This window comes from Arvicola amphibius, chromosome 6, assembly GCF_903992535.2.
Source record: "Arvicola amphibius chromosome 6, mArvAmp1.2, whole genome shotgun sequence".
NCBI lineage: Eukaryota > Metazoa > Chordata > Mammalia > Rodentia > Cricetidae > Arvicola > Arvicola amphibius.
In genome coordinates this window covers 152,009,658-152,034,741 of record NC_052052.2, presented here as the reverse complement: position 1 = coordinate 152,034,741, position 25,084 = coordinate 152,009,658, and the positions used below count along the sequence as shown (strand labels likewise).

Here is a 25,084-nt window from a genome sequence, read left to right as displayed (position 1 = left end):
TTGGCTCCTCCTCCTCTGGCTCAGCGTCATGTTTTGTGTGTGTGTGTGTGTGTGTGTGTGTGTGTGTGTGTGTGTGTGTGTGTGTGTGTGTGTGTGTTTCACCTCAGGCCTCAGTCCCAAGGCAGGGCACCCTGGGAAGGGTCAGAGGGCAGTAGGGGCTCTGCCCTGAGCCCCTCCCTCTCTCATGGTTGGTATGCACAGGCTTCAATCAACCCTGTTTCTCAGAGTTAGAAAACAAACTCCCCATTCCCTTGTGGCCTCTTCCACACTCCCTTTTTGAGACATTTCATTTTGCAAAAGACAGTCATACTCGGTACTACCACCTCTGAGATACTAGAGGAAGCTTCCAGTTGGAGGCTTAGTCCAAATTTTATAAAAGGTTGTTGTTGTTGTAGTTATTGTTGTTTGTTGGTTGGTTAGCTTGGTTTAGTTTTGGTTTTTCAAGACAGGGTTTCTTTGTGTAGCCCTGGCTGTCTAGCTCTGTAGACCAGGCTAACCTCAAACTCAGAGACCTGCTTGCCTCTGCCTCCAGAGTACTGGGATTAAAGGAGTGCACTACACTTGAATTCTTAACAGTTCCCAATTTAAAGAAAATCTTGTCTTATCTATCTCTATCTCTGTTTCTCTATCCATCTCTGTCTTGGAAACCAGGACCTCACTCACACTAGGCAACTCTCCACCACTGAGCTAGACACCTACGCCCCAGAGGATCTTTAATGTAACCTAAATAAATATAGGTCTAATCTATTAGAGTACTGGGCCCCACTTAAAAGGTCCAGTATAGCAACTAAAGGCTGGGCAGTGGTGGCGCACACTTTTAATCCCAGCCCTCCGAAGGCAGTGGCAGGTGAATCTCTATGAGTTCAAGGCCAGCCTGGTCTACAGAGTGAGTTCCACAACAGCCAGGGCTACACAGAGAAACCCTGTCTCAAAAAAAAAAAAAAAAATCCCAAAGATTGCTTGCCTTTCCCAGGGAATGGCAGGGATCCAACTCTCAGCCCAGAAGGATATCAGACTGTCAGAGACCGTCTACCCTTCCCCCAGCTGCTCTCAAGCAGATGCACCAAGCCTACATCTGTGCATTGAGTACCCTCTGCTACCCTGGTCTTCCTCCACCCTGGAGGGGAACCAAGAGCTAAGAATGTTCTCCTCCCAGCCCTGGCCCTGCACAGCACAGTCTTTCCAGGGCTCCACACACAAAGCCTCTAATGCAGTGGTTCTCATATCAGATATTTGCATTACAATTCATAACAGCAAATTACAGTTAGGAAGTAGCAACAAAATAACTTTATGGTTGGGGTCACCACGGCATGAGAAACTGTATTAAAGGGTTGTTGCATTAGGAAGCACTGAGAAGCACTGCTCTGGAGAAATGTAAGACAGCACTCAGCAGAGGGTAGCCTGGCTGACCAGGCACAACGATGTTCTCTCCAGGGAGGAGTGGTCTAAAGAAGACTTGTCAGTCACACTGGATTCCCTCCTTTCTGCCCAAGTCTCCTTTCTGTGGGGACTGCAGAGGAATTCAGTCACCTTTTCAAATGCTTGCAGAACAATGGAGCAAGCCCACGTGGGGCCCAGGACAGAGTGAGAAACAGGCGATGATCTGATGCCACTGAGAGAGAGAACCCTGCCTGTCGAAGACTAGTTTAGTTGAGAGACATCCTGTGTTGTTCATTCAAATACACCAAGGTGTACTGCTTGCTCCCAGTGTCTAGCTACCAAGTTTCAAAAGGCTGATGGAATAGAGATGGTCTCCACATCACTAGATTGCTGGAGGACTCAGCAGTGGTAGAGGAGAGCAACAAAAACAAAACAAAACAAACAAACAAAAACAGAAACAGAGAAACCACCTCCCATTCAGATTCCACATCTCTCCTGCAAAAGCCAGGGGGAGAACCTAGCACAAACAGAAATCTCAGGACAGCCCTGCTATGAGTTATACAGGGAAGAAAGTCCTGTTTTCCACAGCCAGGCCTGGGCAAGCAGAACTTCTGCTGTCCCAAGCAAATCAATCCAAGTCTTGGCCAAGCCTGTTTGAGTTGGTGAGAACCCAAGTGGGACTTGCAAGCTGCCAGTGTTTGCTCTGTAGACTATGAGAGCCAAACAGAAACGCTGCTCCGGGCCTCTACGCCAAATAGCCATCGGTTTATTCCGCCAGCGGGGCTGGGCCAGCCCTGACCACGTCACCTCTCCCAGTTCTCTGCTCTCCAAAGCCTTCTTGTACCTAAAGGTGACTTGTGAGTGCACCCCACATCTGGTGGCCTGTGCACCTGGGCGTCCTTTGGAACCTGGGACCTGGGACCTGGGACCTGGCTCTCCAGATCTGACCTCCTGTTTTCACATTCAGAACTAGTTCTTTCTGGAGAAGCATTCACACAGGGCTCTGCATAGACTCCGGCCCCGGAGCACTGCTCAGCTTCCACCATCCACCAAGCCCAGGGCAGAGGGGCCTGAGCACTAGGAAGCACCAAATCCTGGCTTGGCAACATTCCTTACTCTCTTACGTGTGTTCAGTTTGCTCCTTTTTTCTTTTTTCCTGTCCCCCCCCCCCCGAGACAGGGTTTCTCTGTAGCTTTGGTACCTATCCTGAAACTAAATCTTATAGACCAGGCTGGCCTCGAACTCACAGAGATCCGCCTGCCTCTGCTTCCCAAGTGCTGGGATTAAAGGCGTGCGCCACCACTGCCTGGTTCAGTTTGGTCCTTCTAACCAGTCAGTTTCGTCCCACATTGAGAAGACAGACCTGTGGCATCAAAGGGGCAGATTCCAGCCACAGTCTCCTAACTCCAAACCAGAGGCCTTCCTGGGCAGTCTTTCCCATCTCTTTCTTCACTTCAAAATGCCTGGGAAATCCCCAAGGTTCCTAATGGAAGCAGGTGGGTGAGTTACATGTTCCTCGTGCTAAGGGGACGTATAGGGCCAGCAAATAACAGTTGCCTGCTTTGCCCTAGACCAGAACTGGAACCACTACCTCGGACCTGCTTACCCTGCTTAGTGGGCTGCTCTTGGCATGGTCATTAAATCTCCTCACTGGCACTAAAACCCCAAGCTTCTCTGGCTACCGCAGGAACATAGACACTCAACTGACCTCAGGCCCATGCCTAAGCATCAGCACAAAGTCCTTCCACCCAGAAGACAGGTTGATGGCACCCCCTACCCCCACGGGCCCTCCACAGCAAGGCAAGCTGTCACACCCTCACTAGCAATTTCTCCTTCCCGTGGCTCTCATCATCCCTACCATGTCCTTGGAAGATGAGTGTTGGCGTGGGCAAATAACCTGAGCCTCTTAAAAAAGGCCGGGTGGTAGTGGTGCAGGCCTTTAATCCCAACACTTGGGAGGCAGAGGCAGGTGGATCTCTGTGAGTTCAAGGCCAGCCTGTTCTACAGAGCAAGTTCCAGGATAAATTGGAACAGAGAAACCCTGTCTTGAAAAGAAAAAGAAAATGAGGAGGAGGTGGAGGAGGAGAAGGTCTTCTGTACATTTGAACACGTAACTGGCTAGATTTGACTGCCAGGAGTGTACTCAGCTTCCGTCACCAAGGACCCCGTACACGGCACAGCTCACTGAGCACTGCTCTGTGTACAAATGAAGCCATGAGGAAAAGTTCCCTCTCCTGCCCTTGTCCCCTGGCCTCAGGCCACCACAACTCAAGCCAGAGCCCCTTGGCCGACCGTGGAACCTCTGGTCTACAGCCTTTCTAATGCTGCGACCCTTTAATAGAGTCCTTCAGGCTGTGATGACCCCCACCATAAAATCATCTCTGCTGCCACTTCATGCCTGTAATTTCGCTACTGTTATGAATCATAGTACAAATATCTGCTACGTAGGGTGATCTTAGGCAACCGCTGGGAAAGGGTCCCTCGCAGGCTGAGAACCATGTCTAGGTCTACCACCTCTGCGTCTTGCTGTCCTGCTCACAGCTGGGGCCAGCGGTACCCAGCGGTGGGTACCAGTCTCCCTCCACAACTTTTCTCAGGACCTACGTCCCTCTCTACTTAAGATGACACAGTGCAGGTGACAGGTGTCAGGCACAGAGCATATCACTGAGGAGAAAGTGGCACTACCAGGATTGAGCTGGCCTGTCTAGAGAAAGAGGTCCTGCTGCCCTGGCCTGCCCTGGCCTGCCCCTGGGGATCTTCGGATGGCTCTCTCTTGTGACCCTGCACAGTGGTGCTACCGCTTTCGCACTTCCAAGAGACATTTGGCCTGTAGTGATACAGACAATACCACCATCTAAACAGTCTTTAACCAATGACAGGAGAGAAGTCTGAAGGGCCAGCTGCGGCTCCAGACTCCAGGAGATGTCCTAACATGGCCAGTAGGCGGCTCCCCTGGGCAGAACTCCAGGATGTTAACCTTTCTGGTCACACCACAGGCCCTGGCATGAACCTTGAGGAAATCAACACGGACTTCCAAAGCAGAGTCTGTGCAGTAGCAGGTCTATCGGATGGGGGGCAGCTGCACAGGTCAGCCTGCAGGGGTCATGAGCAGTCACAGAGCCACGGAGGCTCTTGTAGGCCTGTGGTCTTCGGGCAGCTTCCCTGGGAGCTCAGCGGACCCTTGCTGTTGGGTCTAGAGAGGCCGCAGGGTGTAGTTATTAGCCAGGGTGGATCTTGAACCCACCTGTTCCTGCAACCGAGGCCCTGGGAGATCGACTTCCATGAGCGCTCACCCAGGCCTATCCCCCCAAAGGCAGGTCTCACCAACACCAAAACTTTAACAAGTGTGGAAGCCGCCTCTCAAGGCTGCTGTTTAATGTGTGGCCTCACTACCTCTAAATCAGTAATTCCGAGCTGTGGGACAACTTCGCCTGGGGCAAGTCTTCTTCAAGCATCAGACACAGCACGTTCACGATCTCATAGTACAGCTCCTGAAGCCTGGAGAACAGAGGGGGGGGGGGGATGGGGACCTGAGGACAAAGTAGGCTCCATGCCATGCCGTCTCCACATACCACATACTGGCACCCGTGAAGTCACCGAACCCACGGGGTCTGTGCAGGATCAGGAGAGAAAGAAGACTCCAGATATGTTGGAACCCTGCTTCTGCCCCTCTGCCGGGGGTCCCCGACATAAGCTAACTCATCTGTCTCAGGTAGCAGGTCCACAACAAAGCTCTGCACTCTGCAAGCAGGGATGGTGTGCTGGTGCCTAAACTGTGCCTGGCCTGTGCTTGGACCAAAAAAGGGCATTCCCTGCTTCTCTCCTTTCCAGTCAGTTTCCCTAGTCTCTGAAGTTTCCAGAGGGATTTCATAGAGAGGTCAGGCTTCTGATGCCTGCTCTTGCTCAGAAGGCCACAGTAGCTCCCTAGTGTCCACAGCTCCTCAGCTGCCAGCCAAAACCCCAGTTAGCTTGCACTGAGGATAAGACCTGAGTCGGGTCTCATGTAGCTGGCCCAGTGGTCCCTTGTGTGGCACTTGTTCAAAGCTACAAGGGAAGATGGCAGCAGAGCCAAGCTAGGACCCTCTGCACTTGACTTAGCACCCCCCCACACACACGCACATTAACTGCTCCCTGGAAAGTGTTAGTGAGCAGGGGCCTGAAGGGATGAGGGAAGCAAACATGCGGTTACAAACGAGAGAGAGAGAGAGAGAGAGAGAGAGAGGAAAAAGGAGGAGGAGGGAGAGGAGGGAAGGAGGGAGGGAGGGAGGGAGGGGGAGGAAGAGAGAAGGAGGAGGAAGAGGAGGGAGGGAGGGAGGGAGGGATGGGGAGAGGGAGAGAGAGAGTTGGGAAGGCCAGCAGAGCAGAGCCCCTTCCAACATAGACCCATGCACACAGCAGCCCAAGCACCCAGGCATACTTGGGATCCTGCACTCTCAGGGAGGGCCTCTGTGTACTCACCCACCACACACCTTGGTTACCAACCCTTCCATCTCCTGGTGTCTACAATATGCCCTGGCACTGAAGAAGCCATGAGGACCAGTCACTCACTTGTTGAGAGTATTGTCCTGGTTGTCCAGAGTGGACAAGTAGACATTGACGAAGGGGAGGCTAGTGCCAAAATCATCCAGGACCATGGGATCCGTGTGCCTTAGGGTCTTCTTGAATTCCTCCACCAGCTCCGTGAAGTTCTTGCCACCGGTTTTCTAGAGAGGAAAGCAATGAGAGACCAAGGACAAGAGCAGCCAAGCTACAGAGACCTGATGACCCTTGTGGACCCCAAGAGTCCCAAGTTCGTCCTGACCACTGAGCCCAGAGCTTGTAAGAATGAAGCAGTCTCATGAACCACCTTCCCTGGTGTGAGGCCAAAGGTCTAAAGAAAAAGAGAATGTCTAAGGGTGATTCTGTGTGGCCTCCTCCAACCCTGAACAAACCTTGGGCACTGATAGACTGGCAGGTCTACCTCAGAAAAGAGACACTCTGACAGTCGAAGGACCCAGTAGGGCCCCCAAGTTAGACCAAGAGCATCAGACAGAAGAGAAGAGTGCAGCCTACAAGGTGGTGCCATGCTTGGCTGACTTTCAGCCCGTTGTGCTTTCTCTTGTTCTGATTCAAGGAACATGGGAGGAGGGAGAGATATGAGATTGAGTGACACCTGGCCAAGCGTCCCATGCTCACCCACCCAGTGGCCTGATACCAGAGGAACCCTGGTGAGAAGCTCCAGCACGAAGGACCCCACAGTGGAGAGTCATCCACCGAGGATCCACATTGTTCCGGGAAATACACACACAGAGAAAGAAAGGCAGGGCTCTCGGGGCTGCAGGGGAAGAGGCCTGCCTTACCTAAAACTACACGTGCCTGAGACCACCTGACCTCTCCTTGAGTGCAAAGCTCTTCCTCCTAGCCATTCCTCTGTCTGACTGTCATCTCTCCGATGTAGCCACCTACCTGGGTGGTCATCAGCCTGTTGACCTCCTCCTGCTGGCGCCTCAGGATCACTTGCTTTTCCTCCATAAGTGTCACGTGCCTCTCCACCATCAGCTCCCGCTGGAACTTTTTAATGGAGTCCTAGCAAGGCAGAACAGTCTTTACAAGTCAAGACCACGGTGTGTCTTCTGCAGCTTTCCGTTCCCAGCCTTTCTCTGCCTAGCTTGCCCCGAAGCTCAGGCCTCAGCAGAAAGGCCTACCCCACTCCACCTGGCCCCATCGTGAGGTGGTGAACTCAGGGAGAAGAGGCACACATGAGAGGGGTCACCTGGCTACCCCCACATCACTTCTTAAGAAAGACACAAGTTCAGCGTATCCAAGACACCTGGCCCATACCATACCTCTACTTGCTATATCTAACCTGAGCAATGCACATGCATGCACACTCACGCACACACTACACACACAGACTCACCTCCGTGTGCATGATCATCACACCTACAAACATGTTGAGGAAGATGAAGGAAGCAAGCAAGATAAAGAGGATGGTGAATGCCCGGCTCACAGTAAACTTCCTCTTGTCCAGCTGCTCCTGCAGGTTTGTCCAGCCATCAACCTGGTCAGGCAAGGCAGGGTATACTGAGCATCGAGTCCCAGCTGGAGGGGCACCAGACCCACTGAGGCGGCTGCCAACTCCATCTCCACATCAGTCCTTGGCCCCTTCCCATCCACTGGCTGTCAGCTATACAAAGAAATGCAGGGTACCAGCCGGGCGGTGGTGGCGCAAGCCTTTAATCCCAGCACTTGGGAAGCAGAGGCAGGTGGATCTCTCTAAGTTCAAGGCCAGCCTGGTCTACAAGAGCTAGTTCCAGGACAGGCTCCAAAGCTACAGAGAAACCTTGTCTCAAAAAAAGAACAAAAAGGAAAAGAAAAGAAAAGAAAAGAAAAGAAAAGAAAAGAAAAGAAAAAAAGAAAAGAAAAGAAAGAAAAAGAAGAAAAAAGAAAAGCAGGGTGCCACTAGTTGGAAGCCAATGTGCTTAAGAGAGTCTCTTGTCTCAAGATCTCCCATTTTCTCCTATATAGCCTGTGTCCAGGCCCATCTTTGGAAAAAATAAAAGTAAAACAATTTTTTAAAAAAAATGCCACTCTTTATATAATTCAAAAGTCTAGACTTTGAGACTTGGGCTTTGCTTATTCTGGGTGAATTTGTGACAGCTTGTTTTTTTAAAAAAATAATTGTATGTTGTGGGCTTCATTTATTACAAGGTTAATCCAAATTAAGTATCATTTGAGAATTCTAGCAAGTTTTATTACCCTGTGCAACACACAGAGTGATTTATAAAATCACAGATTTAGAGACAGAAATGGAACCCACTGGCCTATGACTAGCCCCAGCAGGGAACCCCAGCTTCCTGTGCCCACTAATAAGCACCTGAAAGTGGGGGAGGCCCCACAAGAGGCCCAAATGTCTACACACTCACACTTCCTAGACAGTCCCTCTCCAGGCTCCGCCCTTGCCACAGTCCCCAAACACAGTACCGTAGCCAGACTGAAGAGCGTGAAGAAAGCTGAAGCCAGGTTCCCCCAGTTATTCAGGTCGCCCCTCTCCACAACGCCAAACAGGCAGAATCCCAGGATAGCGAAGATGTACATGAGGACGAAGAGGAGAGTCAGCACAGAGGCCACCGTGTAGACCGTCTGCCCCACAGCAGTGATGAGTGTCTACAAGGCAGGGATATTGCAACTAGACAGCAGCTCCTGGCGAAGCCAGAACACAGAGGTCCAGCCTCCCCAGTCCACAGCGGTCCTCAGGGCCTGGAGCCACGCATGGCACGTGGTAGATGTTCAGTATCAGTTGAATGAATGATCAGAATTGTGCCCAGACAGAGGGTTGCACCAGTCTCAGAGCATGGCATCTACCCCATGTCACATGTCACATGTACACAGTCTCAGGACTGGGTCACCTCTCTATCAGCCCCAGTGACCTCTCTACTTGAATCCAGCCTGAATCTGTGGTCATCTCTGGAACTGTATTTGTGCTTCTCTTCTGAGGCCAGCCCCAAATGTCCTTTCCCCCTAGCCCAGGAGGAATAGGGACACTGTCATATACCTGAGGATAGAGAGGGGTAAGAGAAAAATGTCTCCCCGTTCTTTCTGGACCTCACCTTACAGGCATCTTATGACCTTCATCTTCATCCTGTAAAATGGGTAACTTCCTGTCCTCCCTTCCTTTGTCTGTCCCTGAAGTGCTCCATACATTTATTGTGCGCTTACCATGCCCTGAGACTTGCACTGAGTGGGTGCTTTATAACTGTTGACCTACTAAGAATGCTTGTTTTCACAAACTATAGTGGTTTGGATAAGGACGGCCCCATAGCCTCATATATTTGAATGTTCAGTCACCAGGGAGTGGCACTATTTGAAAGGATTAGAAGGATTAGGAGGTGTGGTCTTGTTGGTGGATGTGTGTTACTGGGGGTGGGCTTTGAGGTTTCAAAAGCCCATGCCAGGCCCAGTCTCTCTTTCTGCCTGAAGGTCAGGATGTAGCAGCCTGCCACCATGCTCCTCCCATAATGATGACAGACTAATCCTCTGACATTGTAAGTGAGCCCCCAAGTAAATGCTTTCTTTTATAAGAGTTGCCTTGGTCATGGTGTCTCTTCCCAGCAACAGAACATAATTTCAAATAGGTGGCTGGTATCAAAATGACGGGTCAGAGACTTAGAGGACCAGTTTGTCCTGGTCAAATACAACGGCAGAGTGAGGAGTGAGCCCTAAACCCTTCCCCCATGCCACACCTCCAACCACCAGTGGCCCTGAGCACAGTGACTCTTAAAACTGGTTTAACACTAGGAAGGCAACAAGGAGCTGAACACAGAAGAGAAAGGACAATGGGAATTCTGGGAGGTGGAAAGGTCATCTCAGAGAAACACGCTGCCCTAAATTCCCCTGGGGAATAAGAGCAGTGTTTGCAGATTCATCTGGAAATAACTGAGTCTTGACAATGGCCTGTCTCCCTGCTAGGCGGAGACGGAACTTTCTCAAGCTATTATAATTTGCCTCCCACAGGCTCATGTACCTGGGCTCGATAATCAGCTGATTGGCTTTTTGGAAGCGGCAGCTGGATCCTGAGGTCACTGGCATCATCAATGGATTATGACCTGATAGAGTCACAGCATGATAGTATGGGGGGGAAATGGAAATGGGAGCATAGTTGAGGGCAGTAACTCAACCCTTGAGGATGCTGCCCTGGCCCCTTCCTGTACTCTGCTCTCTGCTTCCCGTCTGTCATGAGGTCAGTGCCTCTGCCACACACTGGACAACTGAGGTCAGTACCTCTGCCACATTCTCGCCAACAGAGCAAAGGCACAATAAAATCATGAATTAAACTATAGAGGGCAGAGGAAACCCTGAGTGAAGAGGTGGGGAAATAGGTGCTGTTGACTGGGCACAGCCAAGTCAAGAATCACAGAGCCTCAGACTAGAGCAAGAATGGCAAAGCCTCCCCCTCGGCATGAAGCTCAGAGGCAAGGCAAAGCCTCCCTTTGATCCAAGTGTGGCTCTTGACAGTGCATGCAGAAAATGTCTGCTGTAGCGTTCTGCCCATTCCTGGGATGTTTATAGACTCAAAACTGCTTGCCTATGGAGACTGCTCCTATGGGGTTAGCGAGGCCTGTGCCCCTGATCAGCTGTGTGACCTGCTTCCTTGTTTATCTGTGTGCAATCACCCTGCTGCCCTGCTGTCTCTATACCATCGACACGCTGAGCTTCAGGTGGGCAGCTGAGTTTTCTCCATCCAGGCTCACAGTACACTGACTCCTGCTTACCCGTCTGTGTGCCTGTGTCGTCTGTGCTTCCTTCACTCCCTCACTGCCCGAGTCAGCTCCGTCCTGCAGCCTTGCACGAATGTGGAACATAATAAACAATTCCTACCTTTAAGCTGTTCTCTTGAGTCATTCTGGTGACAGTTACAGAAAGCTAGCTAACACACAAGGCCGAGGAAAGTAGGAAACCCTGGGCACTGTGGCCACGGCACCCGCATAAGATACAGAGGCAGGAAGCCAGTGTGCTCTGTGGTAGAACCTGCATAGGGCTCAGGAACTGGATGTTCCAGGTTCCCACCTCTGGGCCAGACCATGGACGGGTGGCACCTGAGATCACAACAGAGGAACCTTGAAAGTGACAGTCAGAGGGAAGGAAGCCATGCTCTCTGCAGGGACCCCACCATCTGCTTAAGGCCACATTCTTCAAGCACAAGCCCACCGGGCTCCAGCAGTGCGCGCTTCAGATTGATACAGAAACTCATCTGGAGGGTGGAGACTCTGTCTCCAGAAACCCTGGTCTCCAGGTTCTGTGCTCTAGCCTGGAAGCAGCATCTGCTTTTGAATTCCCGGTTGCTAGGAGAATCAGTTCTTAGTACTGGTTTAGCTCCTGAGGCTCTGAACCAACCATTGCTGTTCTCTTAGCCCCAGGACACTCTGGGTGCCTCTAAGCACAAGAGGTGGCTGGGCCCAGGGCACTGAGGAAGCATCCTCCACAGCCTCTTGGATATGGGGGAATGATGAGGCTCCAGAAAGCAGGAACAGGAAGGTGTCAGCTCCAGGCTGAAATGCAGTAAGCAGAGGCAGTGGGGGCCCTGGATAGCTGGGCGCTCATCTGGCAGAACTCCGTGTGAAAAGCAAAAGGGAGGCTTTGTGAAACAGGCAGACAGCCATCAGGTGGGAGGCACTGACATTTTAATGAGTGGGGTCAGGAACCAAGTACTAGCTTCAAGTGCTGAGATATCTCATTTATTAGGGGCTCCTTTAAACTTCAGTTGACAATCTAGGTGGCTCATGCCTTGAGTCCCAGCACTCAGGAGGCAGAGGCAGGCAGATCTCTTGAGTTCCCAGGCCAGCTGGTCTACAGAGTGAGTTCCAGGATAGCCAAGGCTCCACAGAGAAACCCTGTTTCAAAACAAAACAAAAAATAACAAAAGAAATAATTCCTTAAGCGTTACATCCTGCTAATCTGTCTGACCGTACCCGTATGGTGGGCGAATCTTTACTAATGTCATCGTGCTCCTCCTGAAAGCAGTAGAAAGCTTGATTAGCTTCGCCACAGATGAGTAAGTTGAAGCACAAGGTTCCTCGAGTTAAGCGCCAAGGCTCAGGTCTAGAGAAATGGTGCAGTGGTTGAGCACAGGATGCTCCTACAGGAGACCCAGGTCCAGGTCCCAGCACCCACATGGTGTCTCACAACCTTCTGTAACTCCAGTTCTGGGGGATCTAAGGCCCTCTTCTGATCTCCCCAGGCACCAGACACAAACAGCACACATACTAACGCACAGGCAAAGAAAATAAACTTTTTAATAAAATGTCAGAGCTGAGCTCCGAAAGCTGTGTCTGGCTATACAGGTCAATCTGAGCCACTCTTCCTAGCCATCCATACTGGCTGTCTTTCATATGGCGCACACAGCTATGAGCTGTGTGCCAGAACCCACCAGTGTTTGGGCCGCTTTGACCACGGGCTGCCGGGTTTTGTTGGTTTTGTTTGTTTTTCTTTTTTTGATGGGGAAGGCCTCCTTTTTTTGACAGGGGCACTCTGGAAGTTCCATTCCCACCATCTTCCTGAGTTGCTAAAGTCTTGGAACATTCTTCAGAACAGGCCTCGAGGCTCATCTCTCAGCCCCAACCCATCTTACAGGCATGCATCCTGAGCCCACGTTTGCCCAGGGACCTGTTCTCCAGGAAGAGGCTTGCCTGGGTCTGTAGTCTTTGTCCAGTAAGGTGTGTCTGGGCCCTAAATGTGAGCTCTCTCCATGACACACACCCACAGCTACTCATTCCTTACACCCATGTAATCACGTGCCTGTGTGTGCCCAGGCCTCACTCCTCCCCAGTTGCAGGCCAGTGTCTATACTTCCTGTTCATACTTCCTTGTCTCTCACCATGGACTGTTTTCTTCCCCTGATGTGGGATTCCTCTCTGTATGCTATGAATATGTTTTATTACCATTGGTTAATAAAGAAGCTGCTTTGGTCTATGGCAGGGCAGAATATAGCTAGGCGGGAAAACTAAACTGAATGCAGGGAGAAAGATGGTGGAGTCAGGAAGACGCCACATAGCTGCCCAAGAAGCAAGATGTGAAGCAACAAACCACGAGCCTCATGGTAAAATACAAAATAATAGGAATGGATTAATTTAAGATGTAAGACCTAGCTAGGAATACATCTGAGCCGTTGGCTGAACAGTGTTGTAATTAATATAGTTTCTGTGTGATTATTCAGGTCTGGGCAGCCAGGAAACAAAAGTCAATCTCCATTACATTCTTCTTGAGTGACTAGCCTCTCTGAGGATGCTAACAACCTCTTGTTGCCCATCTGAAGGGCATTTGCCTCACTTTCCTTGCTACTACTTGATTTCTCCAGGCTGCCTCCTCAGTGTGGATTTTCCTGGCCTGGCCATTGCTCAGTTCAGTATTTGCTGTTCTCTCTCTCTTTCTCTCTGCCTCTTCTCTGAGCGATCTTTTGTTTTCTTGATTTTTTGAAACAGGGTTTCTCTGTGTAGCCCTGGCTGTCTTGGAACTCATTTTGTAGACCAGGCTGACCTCGAATTCACAGAGATCGGACTGCCTCTGCCTCCTGAGTGCTGGGATTAAAGGCGTGTGCTACCACGCCCATCTAGGCATTACCTCACACCAACACCCCCTCCCCCCACACCCACACAGGCATGCACGCGTGCACGCACGAGAAGCACGTACCCTGATGCCTCTGCTGTAGGAGATAAGCTTCAGGATTCGCAGAGACTGTATCCCGTCAGCAATGTTGAGGTTTTTGTAAAGTGGTCCCTTGATCTTTCGGAGGGTATAGGGTATCAAGATGATAAAGATAATGACCACATCCAGTAGGTTATAGCCATCGCTCCAGTATTTAATGGGGTCCACATAGACCTTCATGAGGAACTCACAGGTGTAGATGGAGACAAAGAGAATCTCTGAGATCTGTAGGGGTCACAGGGGTCAGAGATCAAAACAATGCAGAGCCCCATAATCCTGGCCCTCTCCCTGCTGAGATCACCCCACCAGGTGTGGAAAACCCCAGACAGAGCCCCCAGCTCTCTTACTGAGCCTGAATCCCTTCCCCATTTGCTCTTCCTTGCCTATGGCGCTAAGCCTAGGATGGCTAGGGCTCCCCTAGATGCAAGGTACCTCGTAGCTGAGCAGCTGGCCGCAAATGACTATATATAGAGTTCCTGGTCAATATTCAACTTAGCAGACCTCCTGACATGACTCTTCCCCCAAGAGAAAGTCACAAGGGTTTTCTGGCCATCCTGAATATATACACTTTTAAGTATACAAATATATAGTTATATTTAATCCATTACCTTAATCATACATACTCAAAAATCAGTCAACTAAAATCCCATTTTTAAAGGACATTCCTTCTGCTTTTTCCCACATTTGTACTGTGAACCAATCTCCTCCGAATGTCTCTCCCTTGCCTGCAACTCCAATGGCTCTATGATTGCCTGGGGGTCCTTTTAGAAACATCTAGGCTCTTTCTCTCCATCAAAAATCCATTCGTCATCTTGACAATCATCTAATATTCATTCACTTACAACTGAAAAGACTGAGCAACCATGTGCCAAGTAAGCCCCATTTTAAGTAGTGGAAAATGAATGCTTAAGACAGATTCCCAGTGTTGGGGAACTTGGGGCTCGGGGAGATAGGATGGCAGCCCTGACAGTGGAAGAAACTTCAGGGGAGCTAGCAAGAGCAACTTTGGGGGGCAGGGAGGTGACAGTCACCCAGGCAAGAAGTGTGAGAAGAATTCTGCATAGAGAGTGGGCTTGCCATTAACACAGGGATGGACGAGGAGACACATCCAAGAAACCCAAGTCTCAGGCACAGTGACTGGGCAATGCAGGTCTCCGAATGAGCTTGGTAAGGAGAGCATTTTTGGAAAAATACAGCTTAGAGATGGTTGTTCTCTTTTTCAGGTGTTTGTGTTGTTTCCTGGCACTCTGAGGGTTTATAATGGAGTTAATGACCCTGCGTGCAATGTCCCTCCTTCACACTGCCCTTGTCTACCATTGGGCTTGAAAGCTGAACTAGATCTGTGAGGTGAGGGTTCTGTGGGTGGGCCTGGGATGCCCACGTATGTAGGAAGCGGAGGGATTTTTAAATGTCTAGAATTGGACAACCCTCCCGAGTGTGTGCAAAATCTTCAGTCCAGATTAGCCTGGTTTTCAGGGGTGGGGCATAGAATTTCAGTGTAACACTTTCTAGTTGGTAAGGTTTATGTGATGGAGGTTCAAAGTTTGAAGGTTTTTACTTTCTTACAGAGAGTCAGTTTTGCAAATTCTTTTCTAGAACATCGTTCCAGCAGGGCTTTCAACTGCACTAGCATTAAATTATCAGATTTTCTTTTTAAAGCTTTACAATTTCTTTTCTTCCATTTTATCTGTTTAGTCTGTGCAGATGTGCGCACAACGACACTGACAGGTGCCACGGTGTTATGTGTGGCGGTCAGAGGGCAACTTGCAAAAGTCAGTGCTCTCTTCTCACCATGTGGGTTCTGGGGATCAAACTCAGGTGTCAGGCTTGGCGGCGGGCGCCTGTACCCACCGAGCCATCCTGCTGTCATCAGATTTTTTAAAGTATCTACCACGTCTGTGCATTCCCTTCTTTTTTTTACGGTCGCATGGAGTCACTTTAACTACTTCAAGAGTCCCGCTCTGGGCTTTGCGGCCGCTTTCCTGGTGCCTACGTTTGAATCTGTTTTCTATTTCATCAATTTCTGCTTTTAGTTTTACTGTTTCCTTCTCCTGCTTGGTTTCGTTTTATCCTGTTGCTCTTCCTCCAACGCTGCGGCTCATTACTTTCTTCTCTGTCTCCTGCCCCCTCCTCTCTCCCTCCTCTCCTTCCTTTCCTTTCTAGATGTTGGGGATCGAACCCAGGGCTTGTGCACTCTAGGGGTGACCTCTGCTCCTGAGGTACAGTGCCAGCCCCTCATTAGCTTATTGTTATTAGGGAGTGTCTGTATGGTGTATTCCGGACTCTGTGTGTGTGTGTGTGTGTGTAGGTGTTTGTGCTAGCACATGCTTGCCATGGCCTACTCGTGGAGGTCAGAAGACAACTCTCAGGAATCTGGTTCTTTCATTCTACCTTGTTGAAGCAAAGTCCCCCGTTTCAGCAGCACTGGGAACCCCAGGCTAGCCCGGGAGCTCCAGCCAAAGTCTCCCGTCTCCACCTCCCATCTTGGAGTAGGAATATTGGAATTACATATGTACACACCTGTATCTGATTTGGGGGGGGCACAGTGAGCATGTGGTTGTCCAAAGACATGTTCTCTCTTCTGCCATGGAAAACTGCACTTGGGTCATTGGGCAGAAGACTTCATCCACCATCCTACACTGTTTGGGTGGTAGTGGCACAGCTTGGTTTGGTTTTGATGTAACTGTGAATGGGGTTGTTCCCCTGATTTCTTCCTCAGCGTCTTTGTTCTTGGTTGACAGGAAAGCTTCTGATTTTCATACATTAGTTTTTTAGGCTGCCATTTTGCTGAGAGTGTTTCAGATGCTCTCCGGGTTTCTGGTGGTTTGGGGATCTCTCATGTGCGGTATCATCATTTGCAATCAGAGACCCCGACTCTTCCTTCCCTGCTGGATCTGCTTCTCTCATCTTACCGCTCCAGCTAAGATGGCCAACAACACAGTTTTGATGGGCAGACACTTACAGCTATGACCTCCCTCTTAGGACTTCTTCACGTATTCCCTAGGTCTGCGGTGCTGTGTTTTCCTTTTCATTTGCTCTAGGAATGTTCTTATCTCCTGATTTCTTCAAGGGCCCATTCGTTGTTCAATAGTGGACTCATTGACTCCATGGGTTTCTCTTGCTCTGGCTTTGTAGTTTTATTTTCCATTGTGATCAGATAAAATACAGGCAATTATTTCAACTTTCCTGGGTTTTGTTGTTGTTTGTTTGTTTGTTTGTTTGTTTGTTTTGAGACAGGGTTTCCCTGTTTAGTTCTTGCTGTCCTGTAACTCACTTTGTAGACCAGGCTACAAACTCACAGAGGTCCACCTGCCTTTGCTCCCCAGTGCTGGGGTTAAAGGCAGGTGTCACCATGGCCTGGCATCCTATTATTTATTAAAATTTGGCTCTTAATAATAGAAACCTATATCTATATTCCCAGAATAATTTAGTATTTACCGTAAAATTCCTTAACCCCCATTTTTTTAATTCCTTGCATATTATCTGGTAAGGACTCCAAGTGCTGTGAGATGGATCAGTGATTAGAACACTTGCAGAGGACCCAAGTTAATTCCCCAGCATCCACACCAGGTGGCTCAAGACTGCCTATCACTCCAGAGGCAGAGGATCTAACACCATCCTTTGGACTCTATAGGTATCAGCACACACACACACACACACACACACACACACACACACACACACACCCACACACACACACACAGAGAGAGAGAGAGAGAGAGAGAGAGAGAGAGAGAGAGAGAGAGAGAGAGAGAGAGAGAGAGAGGAGAGAGAAACAATTTATTAATTCACATAGCATGACTGAAGAACATTCCAGTCTGCATTTTGTAGCATGCCCTTCCTCTCCTCCCTGTTTTCTTGGCAGTGGACAGCTGGTTCCTTGAATACATTCAGGTTTGCCCTAAGCAAGGCTGCAGGTGCTCCCTTTCGTAGCAGGCACATGGTTCTGCTGGTTTCTTGTTGATACTCAATGGCCAGACCCATTGTTTCTCCAGAGCTGAAGCGGGTGACATGCTATCATTTCTAATTTATTGGCTGGAACACTTTATAGAAATAGCATGTGTGGTGGCACACCTGAAATCCCAAACTTGGGAGGCTGCGGCAGAAGGGTCATGAGTTTGGAGCCAACCTGGGCTGCAGAGCATAGTCTTGTCTCCAAACGAACAATCAGGAACTGCAGTAGGAGTGGCCTCACAGTAGATGACCTCTTAAGGTTAGGGTTCATGTCAGAAATACCAGTAAAGCTTGACTCTTCATAATTTCCTTTTCAGGAGGATGACTTAGTCCCTTGCCTCCTTGGCCTCACTTCAATTTTTGAGGATTTTCTAACCGTAGTACTTATTATCCTTATGCCTCACATCGTCTCATCTGCGGCCAGCAGAAGTATCCCCAAATTATCTTCTGCATCCTTTTGCAAATAAACTCTGACAGCTTTCTTACAAGGAAGATGACAAGATCCAGGATAAGCTGTTTCTCTAAGCTCTGGTTCCAACATCTCATCATAGATACCAAGAATGTGTAACCATTGAGTCGGTCTGTGTTCTAGCCATTGGTGGAGAAGATAAAACGCCCTGCTGTTAATGCTGACATTCCCAAAGCAAGCACAGAACCACGGACTTTGAATTGAACAGTGTCTACACATCTCTATCTCCCTTCTCCACGAGCATCCTCATTTTCGGTAGCATGGGGTGGCCCCAGCATTCAGGATGCTGAAGCAAAAGGAACCCAAGTTCGGGTCTGCCTGGGCTACACACAAAAGCTTGCTATAAATAGACAGATAAATACCACAAATGGACAACGTGGAAGATGGAAGAAAACAAAATGTAAGCTTTCCTGGGTGGAAGATGTAAGCTGGTAGTGGAGTGCTTGTCTACTATGTGTGAGCACACCCTTCACCCTGAAAAAAAAACCAGAAGGAAAAAGTCCACAATAGCCCATGTGCTGTATCACGATTCCACAGTGTCTCAGAATAACACTGCCGTGTGCATCACGACTAAAGTGATGGTTAAACACGGGTCCGCGTGGTAAAACCCTGTTGCTAAAGACAGCACACACTTTCAGAAGAGAGGGGACCACAGATAAGGAACAGGTCATAAAGAAGTCGTCTCAAACCAACCAGAAAATGCTCTCCCTGCTGGCCAGCTCTCTGAGGGCTGGCCCGTGCTGCAGGCACTTATTGGGTAATTACACACTAACTGGACCTAGTGGATCATCAAAAAAATTGAAAGATATGAAATTTTGGTAGAGGCATCATGGGAAGGATAGGGAGAAAATTGGAGAGGGAAAGGAAGATAGATATGATCACATTTTATTGTATGTATGTATGAAATTATCAAAAAATAAAATAAAGACATTTTTAAAATAAAAAACACAATTTTTATTTTAATACAACACAACACAGGGGTGGCACAAGCCTTTAATCCCAGCACTCAGAAGGCAGAGGCAGGAGAATCTCTGTGAGTTAGAGGCCAGCCTGGTCTACAGAGTGAGTTCCAGGACAGCCACAGCTACACAGAGAAACCCTGTCTAAAAAAAAAAACCAAAAAAAAAGTTTTGAAACTTTTTGTAGTGGCTCTCATCTTTCAGTCCTGCTATCACCTTAGAATCAAAGAACATATTCGTTACAGGCTATGTTTCTCCTGTGACATAACAGTCAGCATTACCTCTACAAACAACTATACCTGCCATGTTCATCACCAAAGCAACGAAGTGATCCTTCTTCAGCCATTCCAGCTGGCTGTGACTTTTTCTTAAGGACGAGCAGGGAAGCACACACCATGTTTCTGAACATCAGTGAGTCTGGTGCCTTTTTATAAAGCCTGAGACCTGACATTCCTGGTTCGCATTTTCTTTCCTGAGGAAGTTGCGTGTGTCACCCCACTCTCCGTGGGCAGAGAGCACAGCCATGGAGAAATGTGATGGCGATTGGCCTTTTCATTCGCTGGACTCCCCACACTTTGAAGATCAATCGTTTCTCTCCAGCACCCTAGCATTTGCTGGGTTGAGTTCATATTCCTGAGTGTGCAATGTGCACCCTTTCAACATGCAGAATTTGAGGTGATTTTTCTTGGGTTTAGATTTTAGCATTCGGATCCTTGGACATTTGAAACCCAAGAGTTCCCACCGTCCTTACGCAGGCACTGCCTCTCAACACCAGTGTTCAGCACTTTCCGTATTCCTTATCAATTCCATTCATAATGAGAGTTTTAATTCCTCAACTCGGGCTACCATCTGTATTTAGCTGTTTGCTCTACTTTGTTTTCTAAATGGTTTTGTTTGATTTCTAGTTGTCTCCTAAGTTTTTTGTTTGTTTGTTTGTTTTTGTTTCTGTTTTTCGAGACAGGGTTTCTCTGCAGCTTTAGAGCCTGTCCTGGAGCTAGCTCTTGTAGACCAGGCTGGTCTCGAACTCACAGAGATCCGCCTGCCTCTGCCTCCTGAGTGCTGGGATTAAAGGCGTGCGCCACCACCGCCCGGCGTCTCCTAAGTTTTGAAATTTGTTTCTGTTCCTTCCTATACCTGCAGAGTCTTCCTGAACATTCCTTTGCTCTGGGGCTGGATGCCTTCCTGTTTATCTGATTTTGTAGACTTATCTTTACAGTGGGGTTTCACGCCTCTATGATCTGATTCCTTGTTCTGTTTTCTTATGATAAGCTGTGATATTTTACCTTCGTCCTTTCCTATTGTGCTTTTCCTCCTGAATTTATTTCCTAACCTTAAAGAACTATGCTTCTAACTCCATTCAGTTTTTGTCCTCAAGTACACCACTTCATTTTAGGGTCTGTTTGAATTCTATTTCCTTCTGTTTTATCTAACCCTATTTTTTTTTAAATCTGTCTCCAGCCTGCTAGATCTGACACCCATTCTCCTAAGTGCACAGTCCTTTGGAGGGAGCCCTTCCTGGTCAGTTCTGCAAACTCCTCGGTTCTGGGTTGTTCTAGCCCCTTCAGAGATGACTGAGAACTTTCTGTGCTCACTACTGGTGTGGGCAGTGCAATTCTTGCTTTGGATGGCTACCCTCACCTCAGCCCAGCACTGTTGCCCCCTAGTGCCCCTCTGCTTCCTCCTCATAGGGACTGGCACTAATGTGGTTGAGAAAGATGTTTATGAGTCCTGGAGATGAAATCTAGTTCCTCTGTTTATAAATAAGGGAGAATTCAGGGAGGTTGTCCAGTCACATCGCCACTGCTGTGTCTGCCACTGTCTGATGCTACTGCAGAGGTCAAAGGTCTTTTAAACTGTTTCTATAGAAAAGTTCTAGCAGCAAAATGCCCACGAAATATTTTAACATTTTCAGAAATAAAACAGACAATGTAGACTCAAAGCATTGACGTGCTCACCTCGAAGATTTGGAACATCCTGTAATGTATGTTGTAATTGGTTCCCAAGACCATGAAGGCGGCATTGGTGGTGATAGCGCTGATCATGAGCACCTGGAAGAAAGAGCTCTTCAGGACCTTCCGGAAGAACTTCTGACATTCCACATCCTTCCTCCTGTCAGAGGGGCGAGCGAGAGGTGTGGTTACCCCAGACAGCTTGATTCCCCGCTCAACTGCACCCCTCTTAGGGGTTGTTTTCCCCACACCGTGAAAAGAAACGTACAGAGGCCTGTGAACAGCTAAATGAGTAACCCCTGCAACACGGGCAGTGGTCAGAACAGCCTGTCCCCACCCTCCACCCGAGTGGTCATCACTTCTCAGACCCAGGAAACACTATCTCCACTTACTAACAAACCGTCCCCAGGTGACCACTGTCAGGGAAGCAGGAGCATATCTCACAGGAAAAACTGATAATGGGTAAGCACACACACCCACGCGCACACCCGTGCACACACAATCTATGAGGAAAAGTCAAACATTCTAACAGAAAGGAGACACATATCCAATCAGGACAGTACAAATGGAATCGGGGACACAAAGTAGCGCCTTCATGCTTTTTCCCAGAAACTCAGTCCAAATTTCCATGTGACAGCGAACGCCGGCGAGGGTGGAGTGTGATGGGACACGCTTAAGGGACAGGGACACCTACACTGATCAGCTTAATTAGATGAAAAAACTAACAAAACCCAGAACTGTTCCTGCCCTCTCCCCCAAACTCTAGCCCAAAAGGACACAACCTGAAATGTACGTGATGACTTAGTTCAACGCGTTTCTCCCAGGGTATTTATAGTGATGAGTACATGGAAATGATTTTAAAACCTAACAGAAAGGACCGGTTACAGGCTGGCGAGATGGTTCAGGGGATAAATGCACTTGCTGCCATGACCAACAACTCCCGGGGCCCACATGGTAGATCCCAAAAGTTGTCCTCTAACGTGTCAGGGCACAGGCATGCCTATATATATATATATATATATATATATATATATATATATATATATATATATATATATAGTTTTTAAAGTTTAAAAGACTGGATAAGTAAACTATGGGATATCATACCTAAAGTATATCTACACATTTTCTCATGGCTTAGAAAAATGACTGATGATCTGGTGGAGAACAGAGCACAAAAACAAGATGAAAACATACTCATCCCAAAAAGATTTCATCCATGTACAAGTAAGGGGGAGGCACCAAGAGCGATGGCAGCCACATCCCAGCAGTACCTATGGAAACAGCGGAGAGGCCACAGGCATTCTTTTTCCTGTTCAGTCACATTTATCTGTGCTTTAAAGGTTTTCTTAAAGAGTAGTGTGTTTTACTATCTGTAGCAAATGATTACATTCTTATACATACACACACACGAGAGAGAGAGAGAGAGAGAGAGAGAGAAAGAGAGAGAGAGAGGCAGGAAGATAGCTTGGGCCTACAACATGGTGAGGCCTTCACCTTAAGACACAGAACACCAAGGAGCTGAAGCCCCCCTGGCCTCTGTGGGCACCACACATGCAGGTGATGGAGGTGGTACACAGACACACACACTGGCACTCACGTAAAACACATAGAAAAAAACAACAAAAAGAACACAGACAATTACTGCAGAATATTACTTTAATGATGTAAAGATGTGTTGCATTTGTTCATGCTGTACTTGTTTAATTATGTAAAAATGTGTTGCTGTTTCACCCTTGCATGCCTAAGGCACCTGATTGGTCTCATAAAAAGCTGAACGGCCAATAGCTAGGCAGTAGAGGGAGGGACAGGGCTGTTGGGCAGAAAGAACAAGTAGGAGAAAGAGAGAGGGGAGAGGAGGGAGAAAAAGAGGGAGATGCCCCGGGCTAGCCAGGCAGGCAGCCCCCAGCTAGCCAGACACAAGTAAGACATACATAGGGAAAGAAAGGTAAACAGCCCTGAGGTGAAAAGGTAGATGAAGAGAAACAAGTTAATTAAAGGTATAAGAGTTACTGGGACAAGCATAAGCTAAGGCCAAGCATTTGTAACTAATAACAAGTCTCCATGCCATGATTTGGGAGCTGGTTGGTGGCCTAAAAGACTGCTACATTTGGCATTCCATTGTGGGGCCCAATTTTCCACACAGGGCCTGAGAAAGCTGGAAAAACAAAACAAAAATGGATATGGCTCCTTTAAGAGGCTCTGCAGTCAGATGTCTTTGCCATTTCTACAGTTTTAGAAGTGGCCTGCACTGTACTTCCTGTTTACTCAGGTAATATTATCTCCTTCTGGGGTCTTTGATGGAGTTGAAGACTCGATCATTACAGTACTCCTTAGTTATGATGAAAGGTAAATTAGGTACAAAACTTTGGACTCATCAAGATAGGATAAATAATGGAGTATTTTCTCTGAATTTGCCAAATACAAATGGACTAGATATTGTAAATGTAATTCTCATTTGATAATTGTTCTCATTGTATACAGTTTTATATTTAAAACCTCCTTTTTATTTAGACAAAAGGGGGAAATGTTGTGGAATATTACTTCAACAATGTAAAGGTGTGTTGCATTTGTTTATGCTGTATTTGTTTAACGATGTAAAGATGTGTTGCTTTGCCTGCCTAAGGCATCTGATTGGTCTAATATAAAGCTGAACAGCCAACGGGTAGGCAGTAGAGAGATAGGCAGGGCAGGCAGGCAGAAAGAACAAGGAGGAGGAATCTAGGCTCCAGAGGAGAAGGAAGGAGAGAACAAGGGAGAAAGAGAGACCTGGGACATACAGAATGAAAGAAAGGTAAAAAGCCACAACGCAAAATGTAGATGAAGAGAAATGGGTTAAATTAAATTATAACAGCGGGTGGGACAAGACTAAGTTATGGCTGAGCATTCATAACTAATAATAATTCATAACCAAGAAAGCCTGCTACAGACTATATACCTTATAATCTATAACAAAATATGTAATTTGATTTGAAATAGATCTTGTAGAAAAAGAAAGGGGAGAAAGCCTTCAAATTATCTAATACTTTAATAAACAGCAGAGTCTGATTCAGATTCCAGGTGAATAGCAAATGTACCAGCCTCACCCTCCAGAGAACACAGCATGTCTGAGACAAGCTTTTCTCCACTTGGGATGCAGACAAGTTCCTATAGAAGAGGCTAGGAGAGTTCATGTGCCTGTCCCACACTGCCCTTCCCACATCTTCTAACCATGGAGGTAAAGGATACTTACTTAAACTTCTTGAATCTTGCATACAATGCCTCTGATGCAGTGCCAAACAGTGAGCTAGACACAATTCTTATCGGGTTCTGGTGAAAGTACTGGGACATTCCCCAAATTTTCTATTTTTATCCCTTGCTTTTATCATATAACCAAAAATCCTCTGCCTAAGGATTTCCTCGGCACCTGGATTCTAAGAAGCAGCAAGAGGGACCCTGGAAAGGGTTCTCTGCTCTATGAGGTCATTCTTCGGCATTCCGGCAGTTACTAGCCTGAGAAGGAGGCCTGTGGGCTCAGCCACTTGCAAGGACCTCTTCTTGAGGTGGGGATGCCCCAAAAAGGATGAGCGCCTAGCAACAGAAGGTAAAACAGGACAACATTGGAGACATGAAGACGTCCCCTCATGGCATGCCCACTCTGCAGACAAAGGTCTTTTATAAGATGGTAAGACAAGTTGAGGCTCATGAAGGAGGAAAATTTAAGTTTTCTGAGTTTCTAAGGGACAGAACACACCCAGAGTCAACACCAGGGACACCTAGAAGGAAAGGAAGATTGTAATGGGTGATGCAGTAGACATAAAATCCCAGGAAAAGCAGAGAAAGCATCTCCAGGTCTTGTTATTTGGAGGTTTTGGATGTGGTTACATGTTGACAGAGGTTTCTGTCCTGCCAGGTTCTGTAGCTGTTTAGTCCCAAAAGAAACACATAGAGGTCTACATTAATCATAAACTGGTTGGCCTATTAGCTCAGGCTTCTTATTAACTCTTACATCCTACATTAATCCATAATTCTTGTCTGTGTTAGTCACGTACCTTTTATTGGCAAGGCATTCTCATCTTGCTTCCTCTGTGTCTAGGTAACAACTGCAGACTGAAACTTTCCTCTTCCCAGAATTCTTCTATCCTGGTCACCCCACCTATACTTCCTGCCTGGCTACTGGCCAATCAGCATTTTATTAAACCAGTCAACTGACA

At 47.9% G+C, this 25,084-nt stretch overlaps 1 protein-coding gene across 3 annotated transcripts; it reads right to left on the bottom strand.

The window, feature by feature from the left end:
- Positions 1 to 4,748: 4,748 nt before the first annotated feature.
- On the bottom strand, positions 4,749 to 24,221 carry Catsper3 (cation channel sperm associated 3). Of its 3 annotated transcripts, none has more exons than XM_038335187.1 (8): positions 24,124 to 24,221; positions 20,898 to 21,051; positions 13,546 to 13,785; positions 8,344 to 8,526; positions 7,280 to 7,420; positions 6,826 to 6,945; positions 5,929 to 6,083; positions 4,749 to 4,878 (listed from the first exon to the last, which is right to left on the bottom strand). In XM_038335187.1, exons 1-8 carry the CDS (start codon positions 24,219 to 24,221, stop codon positions 4,776 to 4,778), a joined length of 1,194 nt encoding a protein of 397 aa, XP_038191115.1. In that variant the 3' UTR covers positions 4,749 to 4,775. The 3 variants fall into 3 exon arrangements, with proteins under 3 accessions (XP_038191115.1, XP_038191116.1, XP_038191117.1); XM_038335188.1 differs by having other exon boundaries at positions 13,546 to 13,746; XM_038335189.1 differs by having other exon boundaries at positions 13,546 to 13,632.
- Between the last annotated feature and the right edge of the window lie 863 nt (positions 24,222 to 25,084).

Excerpts from the sequence above, each read along its gene's own strand:
- Catsper3 (XM_038335187.1), bottom strand. The coding sequence starts at position 24,221 with ATGTCCCAGTACTTTCACCAGAACCCGATAAGAATTGTGTCTAGCTCA. Across the intron at positions 7,421-8,343 it reads CGCTCTTCAGTCTGGCTACG|GTTGATGGCTGGACAAACCT; the intron begins GTACTGTGTTTG and ends TTGCCTGACCAG. Across the intron at positions 6,946-7,279 it reads TGATGATCATGCACACGGAG|GACTCCATTAAAAAGTTCCA; the intron begins GTGAGTCTGTGT and ends CTGCCTTGCTAG.